General features: G+C 41.8%; 2 protein-coding genes across 2 annotated transcripts in view; one reads left to right on the top strand and one right to left on the bottom strand.

The window, feature by feature from the left end:
* Positions 1–10,986, top strand: part of capn1 (calpain 1) — a 37,448-nt gene extending 26,462 nt beyond the window's left edge. Inside the window, exons 6-22 of the mRNA XM_030076234.1 lie at positions 723–891; positions 2,735–2,818; positions 3,488–3,573; positions 3,995–4,069; positions 4,343–4,503; positions 5,151–5,311; positions 5,553–5,564; positions 6,506–6,717; positions 7,225–7,264; positions 7,380–7,445; positions 7,537–7,594; positions 8,119–8,183; positions 8,579–8,647; positions 8,834–8,912; positions 9,451–9,567; positions 10,177–10,235; positions 10,413–10,986. Of these exons, the coding sequence (XP_029932094.1) occupies positions 723–891; positions 2,735–2,818; positions 3,488–3,573; positions 3,995–4,069; positions 4,343–4,503; positions 5,151–5,311; positions 5,553–5,564; positions 6,506–6,717; positions 7,225–7,264; positions 7,380–7,445; positions 7,537–7,594; positions 8,119–8,183; positions 8,579–8,647; positions 8,834–8,912; positions 9,451–9,567; positions 10,177–10,235; positions 10,413–10,439 (1,540 nt within the window). The 3' untranslated portion in view covers positions 10,440–10,986. The remainder of the gene's footprint in view (positions 1–722; positions 892–2,734; positions 2,819–3,487; positions 3,574–3,994; positions 4,070–4,342; positions 4,504–5,150; positions 5,312–5,552; positions 5,565–6,505; positions 6,718–7,224; positions 7,265–7,379; positions 7,446–7,536; positions 7,595–8,118; positions 8,184–8,578; positions 8,648–8,833; positions 8,913–9,450; positions 9,568–10,176; positions 10,236–10,412) is intronic.
* Positions 10,987–13,800: 2,814 nt separating this feature from the next.
* Positions 13,801–17,843, bottom strand: pnp5a (purine nucleoside phosphorylase 5a). The gene is made up of 6 exons (XM_030076671.1): positions 17,558–17,843; positions 16,295–16,464; positions 15,752–15,855; positions 15,278–15,453; positions 14,965–15,155; positions 13,801–14,682 (listed from the first exon to the last, which is right to left on the bottom strand). The coding sequence occupies exons 1-6, from the start codon at positions 17,578–17,580 to the stop codon at positions 14,465–14,467; spliced, it is 882 nt and encodes a 293-aa protein (XP_029932531.1). The 5' UTR covers positions 17,581–17,843; the 3' UTR covers positions 13,801–14,464.
* Between the last annotated feature and the right edge of the window lie 454 nt (positions 17,844–18,297).

Here is an 18,297-nt window from a genome sequence, read left to right as displayed (position 1 = left end):
AAGTGGTAAACATCATCTGAAAGTGAAGTAAAATTTTGAAATGCAGCTCAGCACTGTCAAGTTTTTCAAGCCCTAAATCTGTAAGAAACATGTTTCTTGAACGCATTTATTTAATCATTTATTTATTCAGGATGTATAAGGGTTAGAACATTATGATCCCAGGATATGATGGTGATTCTCATCCTTATTTATGTCTCATAAGTTGGTGCGGCAATTCTTGGGTGGATACCACTTGTTGCACAGATTTGGTGCAAAATACATGCTGTGATTTGGTGTCAAAACTCTCCCTTATTGTCAATACACCTAGAAAACCCACACATCTTCTGTCCTCGGTCTTTAGTTTGTTGACGTAAAGTTGGGATGTAAAGTGGGATCAGCATAAGGTGGGCATGTCAGCGAATGGGAAGACCTGTGGGTGCCCATGGAATGGAACCCATTTTCATTCAGATATCTTGAGGTCAGAGGTCAAAGGACCCCTTTGAAAATGGCCATAGCAGTTTTTCCTTGCCAAAATTTAGCCTAAATTTGTAGAAATATTTAGCCTCCTTAGCCAGCTACAGCCTCAGAAAGACAGTTGTGATGTGTTTTTTTTCCCCTTTTGACTATTGAAATCAAGGGAATGTCAACAAGGGATTTCATTTTGGACCTGCTCATGTAGTTAAAGTCTTCTCTAAAATGCATTTAAACCCTGAAACTCTCGGTCCTCTCTTGCCGTGTCCCAGGCTGAACGGCTGCTACGAGGCTCTGTCAGGCGGCAGCACGTCAGAGGGCTTTGAGGACTTCACAGGCGGCGTGACGGAGATGTACGAGCTGCGGAAAGCCCCCTCCGACCTCTACAGCATCATCAGCAGGGCCATAGAGAGAGGATCACTGCTGGGCTGCTCCATAGACGTCAGTACTGCAGCCCTCACGCTTGCATTCTTTAAGCTTTGATCCAAGCAAATGCAAAAAGAACCATCTCTAATTCTTTGATTTTGTAAAAGCGATAATGCTAAAGGAGTGGCAAATATCTGCACTTCTTACAAAGGCTCCTGATTTTATCAACATTTCTGCATAAAAGATGCTTAGAATCCAGTAAGCAAGCTGGCAGCATACGCACTTGCTGTGTGCATCCATGTTTGGTTGTTTTGTTTGTTTTGTTTTTTTTTTTCCTGGACTTGGACTTGGATATTCCAACTGACACGTTTCTGATTTCCGAGCACAGTTTCTGATTGTGACATTGGAGGTTGGAGGCGGCAGCAAACTGGGTCAGCTGACCAAAAAAATCCACAACAAAATACTCCATGTTTTGTGTGTTTTGGCTGCTTTATTGGAACTATTTTGTTTGTTGAAGAACTCAATGGAGTTTCCGTATCATGCCACTGCATACGCCAACTACAGGCTCCAGTGCGTAGTAATACTGGTGTTTACCAACAAACCATATAGTTCCAATGTAAAGGAGTGGTTTGGGTATAGCAGTGAATGCACACAAAACATGGTGCACTCAGTTGTGGATATTGAAAATGTTTTGTTGGCATGTTTGTTGTGCTTTGATTTTTTTTTTTTTTTATCAGATGACCTTGTTTGCTGCTGCAGGACTCACCGTCTGAGGTTATGTCCATGTGGCCGTATCGCTACTGGTCAGGAACTCCTTTAAATTTGTCAAAAAAAAAAAAAAAAAATCCAGACTACCCCTTTAAAACACCCTTTAACAAACCTGGAAATGTACAGAGCCGGGATCTTGTCAAGGTCCCCCTCTCCACCCCTAATTATAATGGAAACTTTACTGACTCCAAGTCAGAATCAGGTCCAAAAAAGTGCCCCCTGCATAATTTTGTATCTTATATCAGGACGCCACAGCAGGATGGATACTCGCTGACACAGGGGCATGAACTCTTTTGAACTCTTGGCCATCTGTTCGACAGGCAGCTTCTATATTACACCTCCTTACTGTCCCGTTTGGGGGATGGTACCCCCGTCCTCTACCCCCAGTTCCAAATCCTCTCTCACAGGCGCCCCTTTTGCCTCCCCAGCTGCTGCACCATCATTTTTCCCTGAGGTCAGCTGCCCGCTGAACAAGGCACAGAACGCCAGTGCACTATTCTCAAATTGAAACATGAGCACCTTACAACTTTAATGCAATCACTTATTTACTTAACTCACTTGCACTGTAGCATCACCCAAACATAGCTCTTTTATACTTCTTTTTTGCCTTATACTATTTCTGTCTGTGCTTATGTCTGTGTCTTGTTGACTGTTCCCCCAAAACAGAAGGGGGATTAATGAAGTTGTACTGAACTGAAATTTGGTTTGGAAACAAATGATAATGATAAGTACTGGGCCAAGGTGCCATGTAACAAAGTGAATAGGTATAAAGCCCTCCACAAAAAATAAAAATCTTTCCATTTTCTCTTACTGCTTCTCTAATCCATGCTTTTCTAAAATGTGATCTGAAATGAACTTCACAGCCAGTGTTTTGCATGAAGAAACTGTAATAGTAAATAATTACAATACTAATAATTATTATAACGATCTCTCGTCTGATTAGATTAGAATGCATCGCGTCTCAGTCAGGTTACTCGCATGCAGGGTGGTGTGTGTGACTGTGTCTTTTTGAATCAGCTAAAACAACACAGTGACAATCACTTGTCTAATGGACTTCACACCTTGTTGTGATGCTGAGCGTGATCACTGTTTGTCGATCAGTCCCTTCTGTAGTCACTTTACATCACATATCCTGTGAATGTGTTTTCAGATCACCAACACCCGAGACATGGAGGCTGTCACTTTCAAGAAGCTGGTGAAGGGACACGCCTACTCTGTGACCGGAGTGGATGAGGTGAGACACAACTGAAAAATTTAGATCATGAAACATGTCTATAAAACATGGCATCATAGCAAAAAGGATCCCTGTTTGAGTGTTTTGCATGTACTTCCCATATTCGCTTGGGTTTCCTCTGGGGTTTGTGTAGTATTTTGTGAGGAATTCATGGTGCACCGATGATATAACTTCAGTCTATTTGGAGATACAGTTCTCTCAAGTGTTGCTGCCAAATGGTCTGATGGCTGAGTGATTTACAAGTATGCCATTTGTGTCAAACTACCATGTTTTCACAGTAAAGTTTGTAACTAAATTGGCCTTTCTTCTTTACTTTAGCCCATTTGCTGCATGGCCCAGGCCAATAAAGCAGAAACTCCAAAAAATCTGAGACTTGTCATTGGTGCAAGACAATCTTTTTAACTGGGCAAAGTTTTTGTCATTGGTTTCAAAGTGTGCATGGTTTTTCCACACTTTAAAAGCTTCAGTAAATTGGGGCAGTAGTGCACTGTTGACTATCTATGATCACATATCTATGATCGTTTTTGATTGTGCTGCTACTGTCAACTTCAGGATACATTACATGTTGCGTGTTTCTTTGTGTAAAGCAGCCACAGTTGGTTGTATCTGAGGAGCATACCGCACCAGCGACAAAAAGGGAACAACAAATGATATATTCTTCTACAACAGGTGGTGTACAGAGGAAATATGACCAAGCTGGTGCGCATCAGGAACCCCTGGGGCGAGGTGGAGTGGACGGGACCCTGGAGTGACAAGTAACATGTTACTTTAAAGTCATAGACTCTTACAAAGTTATAGAAACCACTACAAAACTCTCATATCTTCCTATTTCCAATCACTTGTATTTCAGTTTTACTGGATGCCATTCAGTCAGTATGATGCACCTCTGATATGACTGTGGTGCCTTTCCTGTTTTTTTCTATAACTCTAAACATTACAGATAAACAATTGAGATCAGTTGACAGTAAATGCAAGAAAGCATGCCGTGCTGACTTTTAAATACATTTCTGTGGTTTTTCTAAACGGCCACTTGAATTGTTTTAAGTAGCAAACCAACAAAACTGCCCAGTGTCTATACAAAACAGCGCCAAGTTGACAAGGAGCCAACTGTTATGTGCTGTGCAGCCGTTATTATTGTTGTTGTACAATTGTGTCTTTTCATTGTGAATGCCACAGCTCCAGGGAGTGGGATAATGTGGACCGCTCTGTCAGAGGCCGGCTACAAAACCGCAGCGAGGACGGAGAGTTTTGGTGAGTGTGTTTGCCTCGTTGCCCCTATCTACTATGTATGTACCCATTGTGCGAGCAAATCTGTGGTTTTTGTTTTATCTGTTGAGTTTGTTCACATGACCTCAGTATAGCGATAAGTTCAAACCTAAAGGATCCCTATTGTGAGCAGCAGTTTAATCACAACTGAGGAAAAATAACAAACATACACAACTAAGTTTCAGTTTTCGTTTTACCTTTTTGCATCTCCACATTACATCTCCAATTGTGTCCATTTTCGCTCTGTCTTTCTTCCAGGATGTCGTTCAGTGACTTCCTGCGTGAGTTCAGCCGTCTGGAGATCTGCAACCTGACGGCGGACGCCCTGCAGCACAGCCAGATGAAGAAATGGAGCACCTCGCTCTTTCAGGGAGAGTGGAGGAGGGGCAGCACTGCAGGAGGCTGCAGGAACTACCCAGGTACGGAGAGACGAAGGAGAAAAACAGCAAAAACAAAAAAAATGGAGGGTGGAAGGAAAGACGAAAGGAAGTTATGGGTGTGTAGAAGTCAGGTTTGACTGATATAGGTGTGCTGATATATCAGTCCAATAGTAGCTTTTAATTAAATATCACATAGTGGCCAATAAGGGTCATCCAATGCCAAGATGATGGAGCTTACTCCGAAATCACTACTCCATCAAAACAGCCCATTAAAAGGGTTAACTTGCAGTGGATTTTTTTTCTTTGCACATTAATCATTCATTTGATAACTTTTGTCCCTATTCTACATGATGCAACTCAATGCAGGATTTTTATTGAATTATTCTTCCTTTGAATTTCCAAAGAGCAGCTGCTGGACCTGAAGTTGTATCTTAGTTGCACTACGTTAATCCAATCTTAGTTATTCCCGTTTTTATAAAAAGTTAATTGTAACACCTGACTTTTAAAGTAGCTAATCAAATAGTCAGGACGTCCCAACCTGTGATTAGCCTTTATGATTTCACAAAGTGATTTTCATGATATGTTGTTGTCTGGCAGGATACTAGCTGCCATCCAGATGAATGAATAACAAATACAAGGTAGAAAAGAGGATTGATCTGACCTTTCGCACCTGTTGTTCCTTTCAGCCACCTTTTGGATCAACCCCCAGTTCAAGATCGCACTGCAGCACCCGGACACAGCCGGCCAGTCGGACTGCAGCTTCCTGGTCGCCCTCATGCAGAAGGACCGCAGAAAGAAACGGAGGGAGGGCAAGGACATGGAGACCATTGGCTTCGCCATCTACGAGGTCAGCAGCGGTCACACAAACTCAGCCAATAAAGCTTTATTTTGGAAGCTACTTGAACACAATGAACTGAATTCAGTATTTTGTCCGCGTGGCTGTACTTAAATCTTATTATTATTGTTGTTATTATTAGATTTACAACTCCCATTCATTTCTGATAAGAGGTCAGTATTTCCCTACTTCTCATGATCATATTTCTGATGTCAGCGGTAAACTCATGTCTCTCTCTCTGTGTCTTTTACAGGTTCCAAATGAGGTATGGACCCTTTCCTCTCTCCTCACATTTTAACACACAACCTGTATTTGTTCAATGCTGATACTGCATTTCCAACTTCAGATTGTGACATATGTGCAATAACAAGAGTAAGCTTGAGTTGCAGCGCTTGCACATAATAGAGTATTATTCAGAGGATGCTACTATTAAAACTTTTCAACAACCTTAAGTCAAATTTCTCAAGCCTTTGCCTTTGTATAATCTGTAGTTTGAGATTTTAGAATTTGAGACACTATTCCTTCTCTGTGATGACAGACACATCAGCCTGTTGACCATGGCAGCTCATTTATACATTTGCAAGCAACCAAAATTAGAGCATGTTACTAGATCTGTAGCCCACTGTCGCAACACTATTACCAGAGATAGTCTAAAAACAGACAAGAACATCTGGGGTCACCTCCAGAGGGTCAATTTAAGCACTAAAACTGAGCCAAACAGAGTAAGATGAATAGTGGTCAATGAGACCTTTAAAAAAAAAAAAAAAAGAACTTTTAGAGATTTTTTTTTTTTTTATCATGAATTGGAGAACAATAGCAAGCGATGGATAGCAAGATAAACATTTCATTGTGTTTAGATCAATGAAATCTGAAAGTTTTGATTTTTTTCCCCCCTATAGGTATGTAACAATCAGCATCACATAGACTCATTATGTCTTCATTATCAACACTGGGCTGAGTTATAATGACTAGTCCAGTTACTTGTAGAGATATGGAATCAGCTGCGATCACTGTTTTATAACATTTAGCCCCATTGCAAGTTATTTTATTCAGTCTAGCAAATGCTCGCCACTGCCCCCTGTAGCCCAGATTGTGTTCTTCATTTTCATCTCATTGCTGTGGGTGGCCTTGGTCCAGCTTTGTATGTAGTTTTTCAGGAAGTTTTGTTTAGCAGTCTGAACTCACAGCTACTGTCTCCTCTCCCAGTACACCGGCAGGTCGGGGGTCCACCTGAAGAGAGATTTCTTCCTGACCCACGGCTCGAGCGCCCGCTCCGAGCTCTTCATCAACCTCAGAGAGGTCAGCTCGCGGTTCCGGCTGCCGGCCGGCGAGTACATCGTCGTCCCCTCCACCTTCGAGCCGCAGAAGGAAGCCGACTTCGTGCTGAGGGTGTTTTCCGAGAAGCCCGCCAACTCTGAGTGAGTGGGAGGGGCCAAGGGGTCAAGATGAAACTGGAGGTTTTGGGTCCAGGGGAGAAAATGAATGAAAATCAGTCATCATTATTATTATTTGTGTGCTGTTAATGTTAATCCTTTGTGCTCCAAATCCAAATTTTTGATACAGATATGACAGGATTGTGTTTATACTTCGCAAACGTTTCATGTAAAGTATTTCTTAAAATAAAGTAAACGTTACCATACTGCATTACCACAAAGTATTACATTTAAATTTTACTTTTTAATGGCTGATCTCGCCTTTTTTGGAATATGCTTGTATGCCAGTGCCATGATATCTGCTATAGGCCAATATTAGCCAATGTTACTGGTGCATGAGTGTATTGATCAAGGCAGGAAGACGAGATAACGAGACACGGGAGGTGTAAGGTGATAAGATGAGATAAGTATGCAAACAAGGAAGAAATATTCTAAAATCAGCTGCACTGATGAATATGTTAACCCTAATTTTTTTCTTTCTTTCTGTGCTAGGGAGCTGGATGACAACGTTACAGCAGAGCTTCCAACCGAGGTGAGAGGGTACACATCAGACTTACAACACACGACTGTTCATCAAGTGCGGCAACACAGCAAATCATCTCTAATTTGCATTTGCACCCATGTGACTGTGCGCCTCTGTGTCTCAGACTCAGCTCGACGAGAGCCAGATCGACGCAGGCTTCAAGAGTCTCTTCAGACAGCTGGCAGGGCCGGTAGGTACTCTTGACAGGAAGTGGAGTCATTGCAACGTGTTGGAAAGATTTATGAGATATGTACATTGCTGTCTGTTATTTGTGCCAACAGGATATGGAGATCAGCGTCACAGAGCTGCAAACCATACTGAACAGGATCATCAGCAAACGTGAGTCACAACAGAGACGACCGTCATCTGTGCACTGGAATTACAAGCGTCTGTTTACAATAACATTTTAAAGGAGTTCTGTTCTAAAGTGTTGTTCAATCAGCTTGAGAAAGGGGTGATTCAATGGCTGGAAAAATGTACCATAATCTGTTATAATTTTGTATTTTTCTACAAAAAAATCCCCATGATAAGTTATTTAGTCCTATACAATTTTGTTTTTCTTGAAGCGAGTGACAAAATCTTAAAGGAGATAATCCCACTTATTTACAACAATAATCAACTTGTTTCCAGAATTTTCTTCAATCAAGTGTCATTTTCTTGAACCAGAAAAAGTGAAACCGTATTTTAACACTGAATGTGAGACTCGATGACTTAAGATGATTTCGCAGTGTAGCTATTACAGACAGATACCTCAGTTTGGAAAAGAACTCTTTTTATGGAAGGTTATACTATAATGATGCCTTTCTCTTTCTCTCTCTCTCTCTCTCTCTCTCTCTCTCTCTCTCTCTCTCCCATGCAAACAGATAAAGACCTGAAAACAGACGGCTTCAGTAAAGAAGCTTGCCGCAGTATGATAAACCTCATGGATGTATCCTTGATATGCACTTGTTTTGGCGCATGACATTTCTCCATTATTTATGATGATTAAATATTCTCTGGAAGCAGGCATGTTTATTTTATTTGGCTGTGCGGATCCTGTTGTCCCGACCCAGGGATTTGCTGCTATAATGTTCATGCTGTGATGAATTTAAATGCATTCTACTTTTGTACTTGTAGAAGCATGTCTCTTAAATGCATTTCAATGTAAACGAATCCCTCTAAAGCCCAGTTTCTGTCATACAGCCATCATTTTTTTTGTAGCTGAGGCTGACGTGATTTTGCTGTGAGAGAGGTGCAAAAGAAAAATGAGTGACAAAGTAAGGTAAAGAAAGTAAAGAAAAGATCAGGCGAGGGTCAGAGGTGCACCTTAACGTCAATTTCCAGACGGACGGCAGCGGCAAACTGGGCCTGACAGAGTTCCACGTGCTCTGGGAGAAGATCAAACGATACCTGGTGAGATTTAAGACAACACTGACCCTGCTCCAGGATACCTGCATTATGCAATCGTTTATTTTGGCATGTGACCAGTGCAGCGATTTCTCATCTTTGTCTTGTTTGCTGTCTGACTGCTTGTCTGCCTCCCGTCTCATCAACCCTCTCTGTCCGCGGCCCTCCTCTTCCTCCGTGTCGCCGAACCAGACTGTCTTCAGGCAGTTTGACCTGGATAAATCAGGCACCATGAGCTCCTATGAGATGAGGATGGCTCTCGACTCTGCAGGTACTGTTTTGGTTCCTGTCTCCCAAATACACAAGCACACAATTTTCTTTTCTTCACATATGGCCAGACTGGTGAATTGCATTTCGATGCAGATAAATAATAAGCATAACATACCTGAATATTACCACAAGAAATTCGTTCCACACACTGAAAGGGTTTACACCTGTAGGGATCATAAAGGGATAGTTTAAATATCCTTGTTTTGTTTTAAAGAAATACGGAGGAACACTTCATGTGAAATTCACACTACTCAGGACATATTTTGATGAAAAGAAGGATCACTTTAGGCCAAAAGCATTTGATAAATACAGGCCTTGTTTGGACCCCAAATTGGTGGTGATTTTTTAAGATGGCCCCTTAAGTGACCAAGTTAAACACCCCTACTCTAGAGAGATAACGTCCATGCACTGATATTAGTAGTAGGAAGTAAAGCAATCCTTGTCTTTTAATGCTTTCTATGACAAAGACGTCTTTTCGCAAAACATGTGACTTGAGCCTCTTTATGTTTACGTTTTTGTGTGTTTCTTCTCGCCACCAGGATTCAAGCTGACCAACCACCTGTTCCAGCTGATCATCCTGCGCTACACGGAGCAAGACCTGTCAGTCGACTTTGACAACTTTGTCACCTGTCTGGTCAGGCTGGAGACGATGTTCAGTGAGTCCAAACACTGCACTTTCTCCCTTCACATGGAGGGGATTTTATTGTTATAGGATCAACATATAAAGATAAGCCGTTCCTTTGAAGAAAAAAAAAATCAAGTCAAGATCAAGTTAAGTGTGTCAGCAATTTCTACCCAAGGTTTAGAGTTTAAAAAAAGGTAAAATCCATATATAATATGACTCAGCAGAGCACCAAATAGACTCCATATTGGTTCTATCAAACAGTCAAAGTAAATATTGATGTTTGAATAGATCTGGAATACAACTTGTTATTGCCCGGTTTTGCAACAAAAATAGGTCATTCTGGAAGTGAGATCAATGTGTTCAGCCTTGCCAAAAACCAGTGAACGTTTTTCAGTGAAATGCTGTTAATTTGAAATGTATAAAGCCTCGTGTTAGTGTTGACGAGGTTGATAAGATGAGATCTCTATCTATAAGCTGCTATCATAAGAATATGTTATGATTGTGATTTTACCGTGAAATCTGTCAGATCGTGATCTTTAAGGTTCACAATAGGATGGACTATATCGTTAAATCAGATTAAATGATTAAATGCGGGGTGGCTGGGCTTGTGATTGATTCTCTCTGCCTCTCTGTCCTGCAGAGACCTTCAAGCAAATGGACCAGGATGCAGATGGTGTCATATCCCTCAACTTTTTCCAAGTATGACTGCACATTCACATCAACACAAATCCTGTCATAGTGTTCATGCCTATCTCTGTTGGTCGTCCAGACATTCTGTGAAGTGGCATGCGATTGCTCTTTTAATTAAAATTAGTTTTAGACACTGCTTTGTGGCATTGTGTGTAACGTCTTCTCTCTCCTGTCTTTGTTCTACAGTGGATTACCTTGACCATGTTTGCCTAGACATCGCTGGACTCCTGTTTCCTGGATGTCTCTTGGATACTTCTTGCACTGCACCCTGCCCTGTCCCAGGCCCAGTACGTGTCACTTCAGACGTGCCTTTTCGCCGGCCTGCCCTTCCTCCATGCTCCTCACTGCTGAGGCCCTCTGATGTTAAAAGACTGTAAATTCATGTTTACAATGCCTGTATTGGGAACATGTGCCAAAGCTTAGACTGCTTAGACTTGCCACCAGTTTTGCCAATGGAAGGAAGGTCACTTCTTGTAGCCCGGCAATCAACTCTGTGGTAGCACTGACAGGCGGACGGGGCCTTTTTGATGCTGGCAGATTGGAGCTTTAGTCATTCAGACATTTTTCTGACGCAGAGCTGCTCTGGAGGCTGAAATAGTCTCAGCGGTTTAGTTCTTTGGGGTCCACCATGTGTTTCCAAAGTCCTGTCCCTCAGTGTATTTTTTAAGCAAAACATCAATTTCAATTTCAATTCAATTTTATTTATTTATATAGCCCAGAATCACAAATTACAAATTTGTTGCAAAGGGCGTTACAGGAAATACAACATCCTCTGTCCTTGGACCCTCACATTGGATGAGGAACAACTCATTAAAAAAACCCTTTAACAGGGAGAAAAATAGGAAGAAACCTCAGGGTAGCAACAGAGGAGGGATGCCTCCCCAGGACGGACAGACGTGCAATGGATGTTGTAAGCACAGAAATCAAAAACACAGATAAACATAGTGCATGCAAGAAGCAGTGTAACAAAAATTATAATATAAAGAAGTAGTGTAAACAGTTGGCGCATGATGTATGGACAATAAACATCCCCACGTTCCCTCAATGCTGTGTTCCCTCAACATACGAAGAAAAAGACTGTCCATGCCGCTGGTAGGGTAAAGAGAAATGTATCATTTAGTCAATAATCTGATGTTTAAAAGTGGTGTTTATGAAGTGTGAAGTATCTTTGGTGGCAGCTTGTCCATACGCACCATTTCAGATGTCATTTACTGAACATGCACAGATTATCAGATTATGCATTTGTATTATTATTCTTGTTTTGTTGAGGGAACATAGTGTCGAGGGAACACAGAGCTCTTCTTTCAGCTCCATGTTCCCTTCGACAGTGTCACAGACAGGACCAAGGGGACAAAAAGGGCCCTGGGATCAGATGACACTCCTATAACCAACCTAGAACTAAAGAACTACAGTTTTAGCGCAGCACGGTGGCTCAGTGGTTGGCACTGTCACCTCAACAACGTCCTGGGTTCGGCTCCCAGCTGGGGCGGGGCCTTTCTGTGTGGAGTTTCCACGTTCTCCCCATGTTTCGTGCCTTTCCTCCGGGTGCTCCAGTTCCCCAAGCCATTAAAAAAATCATGTATGGTAGGTTAATTCTCCTATCCTTGCCTTTGACCAAGACACTGGCTCAGAGCTGGAGTTGGCTGCACAGTGGCTGACCACTAATTGTAATACTTAGGCTGGTTCAAATCCAGAGAATAGATCCCTCCAAGGGTATTAATAAAGGATTAATTAACTTAAGTAGCTGTGAATTGTGAAAATAAAAAGATGATTTTATGAGACAGAACCTAGCCAAATCCACATAACCTTTTAACCTTTTTGGTGGAAATTAACACCACTCTTTCTGAACCATGGGTTTTACTATGGTCTAACCACAGTTCTCCTACAGTATTACTATAATACCATTAAGTATTACAGTAAAATTGTGGTTACCACATCAAAACCACAGCAAACTAGTGAATTTTTCCTGTTGAACTGCCAAAATCATGAATGAATGAAAAAACAGTGCCATTTATGTTTTTATATTTCTATTTTGACTTTCATTCATTTTTTTCCATTCATTTTTGCCGTTTAGCCACTTTGCACAATCTGCCCGCTGAGGTTTAACTCAACTGATAAGATTATTTTTGCCTCCATAGCCGCTCTGTATCCATGAAATCTTTGAATAACTAGACCTCCGATCTGCATGGTGCTGGTCTGCCTGGTTTATTATGGGTTTTATTTTATTATGGGAAAGAGTTGAAATTGAACCTGCTTGTCTACTAGACCTTTGTAGGAAGACTGCTGGCCTGACCGTTTTTGTTTACATCTTGCGCCAAGCTTCGCTTTTGCCTCAACATAAAGGGTCCAACTCGCGAGACATTTTGGGCCTTGCAGTTCATGCAGAGACAGTGGTGGCCTGCTGTATCCTATAGAGAATGTGCTGTGTCATATGCATTTCTTCAAAAAACAAAAAAACAAATCCTGTTTATGATTAGGACATTCTTGCTTATCATTATGCATGGCACTTTTTATCAAGTTTTACAAAATATGGAAAGAAGTTAACTTTACACTTTTTATATCATGGTTTGAACCTGGTGTCTGTGGTTTAAGAAAGGGATGTGTCTGCCGTTCAAAGGGAACAAGAACATGTCGATATTTTAGGAGAAGCTCGACAATTATGCAGTAGGAATCTACAGATATGTTGTATGCATGCAGTGTAAAATGTGATATGTTGTCAGCCTGCTTGAATTTCTTTTCAAAAGAGGAGCAGTAAACATTACATTTGAAAACTTCTATTCCAAAATGCTTAATGTTGATTTTTTGGGGGGGATTAAAAAATCATTAAGGAACATCATTTGATAGCCCCAAGGTATAGAGACGCAAGCAAGGAGTTTATCTACAATCATTTTTTAAAAATTGTTGTCTACTATTTTGACATATCAGGCACTGTTGGTTTTACATATCCAATTTTGGAAGTAAAATGTTTATCACACAAAAAAGCAAATATCAGTAATTTTTAAAGACTGCCATACATTTGAATCTGTATAATCCAATGTCAATATTGTAGTCAACAGTTCCTGTCTAGTTACAAATATCCGATGTCAGTATGTCATCTAATATTTGCAATGCTATTCATCACGCAGTCAGTCTTTTACTGTTTTGTTTTTATGTGAAACTTCATTTTCTGAACTCAAAGTAAACATGGGGAGGTTTTCATAAGTCTCGTATTCCTAATTGTTACAATTGTGTTGAATTTAAAAATTATGGTTGAAAAGGGTGATGTCTAAGGTTTGGTTTAGTATGTGAGTGTAAATGTAAATCATTTATTTTCCTTAAAAATAGAGTATAATTCACGGTCAGACAGTAAGAACCCAAAACGGCTCTCCTCCACCGCCCTCCCCACCCAAAAAACAAGCCAAACTCATAAATAACAATAAATAATATCTTTAGTAAGAACATTCATACTAAAAAACAAAGACAACAAAATACTATTACGCCCACTAATGTACAGAGTTCAACAACATCACAACATTAAGATCTTTACAGCTGATTCTTGCATATAAAGTTAAAATGCAGTTATTTATACAAGTTGGTCAAATATTAAGTTAAAACAGAGATGCTCCTTTAAAAGGATACAAAAACCTGAGAGGCGACCTTTTTTCTTTCTTTTTTTTTTTCTTTCTTTGAAGCCACTTGTTGAAGGAATGTACAAATGTGGGGATTCATCTGTTTGGTTTGACCGATCCTTCAGTGTTGTCTGAAATTCCTCCAATGACTATAACGCTATCATTGACCTGAAGCCTTAAAACACACGAGGGCTGGGTGATACAAACAACAATAAAATATCAGCGATACACTTGCGATACATTTTTGATAAACAATGATTAGTAATATGGATACAATAATGGAACAGCTAGAACAATTAAATAAGTTCAGCAAATTGCATCCCTTTACTGTAATGCAGCCTTTAAAAACAGGAAAAGCCATGACTTAATGCTATATCACAATACTACAAAATCCGTGATGATGCCAGCCTCATGTCACAATATCAATAAAATATCGATATTTTACCTAGCCCTAAAACAAACACCCATCTTTAACCTGATCGCAAAAACAAATAGGGATTTTCTTTGGCTAACAGGATTAAAAGGGAAGCTTAACCACTTAAAATCGCTATTATCCATTAACGAAATTATTTACAAAGACAAAATCTAGCCTGTGACTAGACCTAGTGCCTGTCTCGAGCATGTTCTCTCTCAAGCATCGTTGGTGTTGTGCTCCATTTTGACCACCATGGTGGAGACCAGCCTCTCCAGCTGCTCCGCCCTCTGCTTGCCGGTCTGCAGGACTTCCTCGTGGTTGGCTTTCTCCTCGCTGTCGTAGTCCATCACCGCTTTGTTGGTGATCAGCGAGAGGGCGAAGACGCGCATGCCGCAGTGGCGCGCGACGATCACCTCGTGGGCGGTGCTCATGCCTGACGGGCAAGGAGAGGGATGTTATTAACTCCTGTGTTTGTGTTTGGCTCTCCATTAAAGTTGCACTTGGAAAATTGGCAAACGGCGACAAGTCAGTGACAGGTTTGCATGGTGTCCTAAAGATTGTGATTCATGGTAGGGCTGGGCGATATATCCTACCAATACTTTGATATGAAATAAGATATCATTTGGGATTTTAGATATTGCTCTCTTAACATTTTCAGGTGTGATAATCAGTATTGATGGCCAGTAATCGAGTTGGTATGACAGCAGCTACTCACCGACAGCGTCAGCCCCCAGGCGATGCAGCATACGGCACTCAGCGATGGTCTCGAACGAGGGCCCGCCCAGCACACAGTACACCCCTTCCTTCAAGAAGTCACTGTAGCCCAACTCATGTCCCACATCCATCGCCAGCTGCTGCAGCTCCCTGTCGTAGGCGTCGGACATGCAGGGGAAACGCACACCGAACCTGGGAGAGACACAGAAATGGAAGGTGTGGCGTGGAAAGATGAGCGAGGACACTCCAGGCAATTTTTTTTTAATGAGATGCATACACTTTTTCATGCAGGTCCAACATACTGCTCTACCTACCTCTCATCGTTCGGTCCGGACAGGGGGTTGTTGCCAGCGAAGCCGGGCATGTTGAGGTGGTCTTTGATGATCATGACGTCTCCCACTTTAAAGTCCTGATTGAGGCCTCCGGCTGCGTTGGTCAGCATCACCGTCTTCACACCGAGGAGCTTGAAGATGCGCATGGGCAGCGTGATCTGGAAACACAAACATACACGCAACTGTTACATTTGCTCCATAGGCTGGATCGATTTTACCACAGTCACCAGTGGGAATTGAACACTGAACTATAAAGGGACAGATCTTTTACGTGATTTCATAGAGGTCACTGCCACAGTAAGCCAATATTGGTTTTACCAATATCTACGTGCTCTTGATGTCCTGGAATGTTCAGACCACTTCAACTAAACTTTAACTTAACGGTGACATTAAAGCAAGATACGGTTGGACTCATGGAGTCATGCTATCTGACATGTTACGTAACAGCAGACCTACCTTCTGGATGGGGTAACCCTCATACAGGTGGAAGCGTCCCTGCATGCACACACACGCCCTCCCCTTCATGGTGCCGAAAACCAGGCGTCCAGCGTGTCCGTGCACTGCAACACACAGCCAATCAGAACACATTAAGAATGCACGGCAGCCAGTCAGAATATATCCAGAATCACACCAGCAAGCCAGTCAGCATTTGAAGGGCTTTATTCTCAAGGGAGTCACGCAGATGATGAATTTCAAGTATTATTTTTTTATCAAAAAGGGATGATACTGAAGGATCCACACATCCTTCAGCTGCTGTAAACACGTCTGACCCAATATAGCACTCTCTGTATGGCACCTGGCACTAATCAAGTCAGCAACAGTGTTATGTAAGTTACATGATAAGTTATGGTATGCACAATGGGTGTGCCACTCATAACTTCTGCTAGAACACTGTACATCATGCAATAGACATGTTGTGACGCATTTTTACTTGTTACAAAGCATGCTGTGACTGGACAATCAATCAATATGTCCATTGTCCATCCATCTCTAACTCACCAGTGCTCTGGGGGAAGTTGGGGATGTCCTTGTAGTTAAACACCACCTGGTCCTTCAGCATGTCGGCCAGCCCCCCCAGGCCCGAGCCGCATACGATGCCCACCAAAGGCTGGACCGCCGTCTGGGCCAGCAGCCAATCGGCGGTGGCCTTGCAGTCCTCATAGGTGTAGCTGAAGGAGACAAGAGGGGAGGGTTGGAGGTCAGCATTTCTAAATGCAGATAGGAGTCAGTGGGGTTATGGCAACAATTAATATCAGCTGCAGACAAATTAAAAATGATGCAACAGCACATTCATCTTTTTCTTTTCTTTCTTTCTTTTTTTTTTAAGTTCTTTTCATGATAGGCAACAGGGGCGCCATATATGGGGGAAAGTTAGGACAATTCCAAGGGCCCCTGCCTGACAGGGGCCCCCAAAAAAGGTTAAAAAAGGTAAAAACTAATACAAAATTATTAAACCATCATCGAGTAAATACATTTTTTTTTCATGGGGCCCAAAATTCCTGGCAGCGCCCCTGATAGGCAATAATGTGAGCCTTTTTTTTAAATTCCCAAAGTCATGATTCACACGTTTGCCAGTTGACAGTGACCACTTAATGCCACTGATGTGCGCGCCTCCTAATTCAGTTAGCAGCATGTGACATGATCTTCGCAATGAGATTAGAGAAAAAAGATGCTTTTTTGGGAAACAGGCCTCATTTAAGAAGATCCGCTACTTATATGGGTAGTGTAGTTAGACCCAAAATACACACCCACCCACACATTTCTGCGTCCACAGCAGAATCACGCCTTTCGTGCGTTTGCCAAAAGGTCGCGAGCGCGCACATGCTTAAGCCGATCCTGCTGAGTTAACACTGTCTCACGTTGCGTGGGGAGTAAGCGGTGCCTGCGGGTTATTACACCCATCGCACCACCATTATGGACTTAAATAAAAATAGAATCGAGAATGACAGATAAGATCCCATGCAATGCGTACAGTAAAGATATTTCAAGGAGCCACAATGGAAAAAAGAGTATTTTGTCTCTCTTTCCGCGTAAAACCTCATTTGCTCGTCTTTGCAGGCACTAAGAGCACAGAGTTGCACCACGCGTTAAGTTGCATGCAGCTCCGCGGTCAGGGCGGAAATTTTTGACGCAACATCCTCTGGTACCGACGTGGCCAGATGGCATTTAGAATCACTCCCATAGTGCAAACTTACAGTCTCAGTTCATTGAAATGTACAAATGAGTGATGCAAGGAAATCACATTTGTATTAGTCTACTCACCCTTTGTTTGCCTCTGGAAACATTCTCGGTGGAAAATAAGTGTTTGATCCGATACAGAGAAAAAAGAGAAGCGAAAATGTGCGACTGCCTCCTTGTTGAAGCGCAGCAAGTCAAGTTCAAAAGTGGCAAAAAGTTTAAAAGGATCCCCAATTTTTTTTTTTTTTTTTAAGAAATGAGATGTTTATTTATTTTTTTGAGAATGTTGCAAAATAAATGTCTTGATTTGCTCTTCTGCTGTCTTCTGGATTTTTTGAGGATTGATTGAGGAGCCTAAACTCGATCTTCTGCCCTGAAACTTGTGTCTGTCAGAAAAGTGCAGCCCCCCCACATTTATGGCAGCCAGGCGCCCCCTGCCCCTCCTCCCCGAAAAATGACGCATATAGAGGCGAGCAGCCCCATTGGCCAACCGGTCACACTAAAGGAAAAATGTGTAAATTTAAAGGAGAAACATGAATGATGACGTCTCATGGCCTCTGATTGGAAGTCCAGCACAAACTCTGCCCATCTCTTCCCAGCAGTAACCACGTTTTTGTCACTGGTTATGGTCAATCCTGTTGGATATCTGTAGAAAATCATTATTACTGCCTAATAAAGCTTGTCGGGGCAATATTTACCCTATGATAAGGGAATGGGCATTGTTCCAATATGCATTAAGCAAAGTCATTTTGGTTGATGATCAATCTGCAACTCAGTCAATGGAATTCTGGTTATTTTTTCCTGATCAGAACAAGATAAGTTCA

Source organism: Myripristis murdjan, chromosome 18 (genome assembly GCF_902150065.1).
Source record: "Myripristis murdjan chromosome 18, fMyrMur1.1, whole genome shotgun sequence".
In the NCBI taxonomy this organism is placed as follows: domain Eukaryota; kingdom Metazoa; phylum Chordata; class Actinopteri; order Holocentriformes; family Holocentridae; genus Myripristis; species Myripristis murdjan.
Note: the sequence above shows the minus strand (reverse complement) of the source record. Positions and strands in the feature narration are given on the sequence as shown.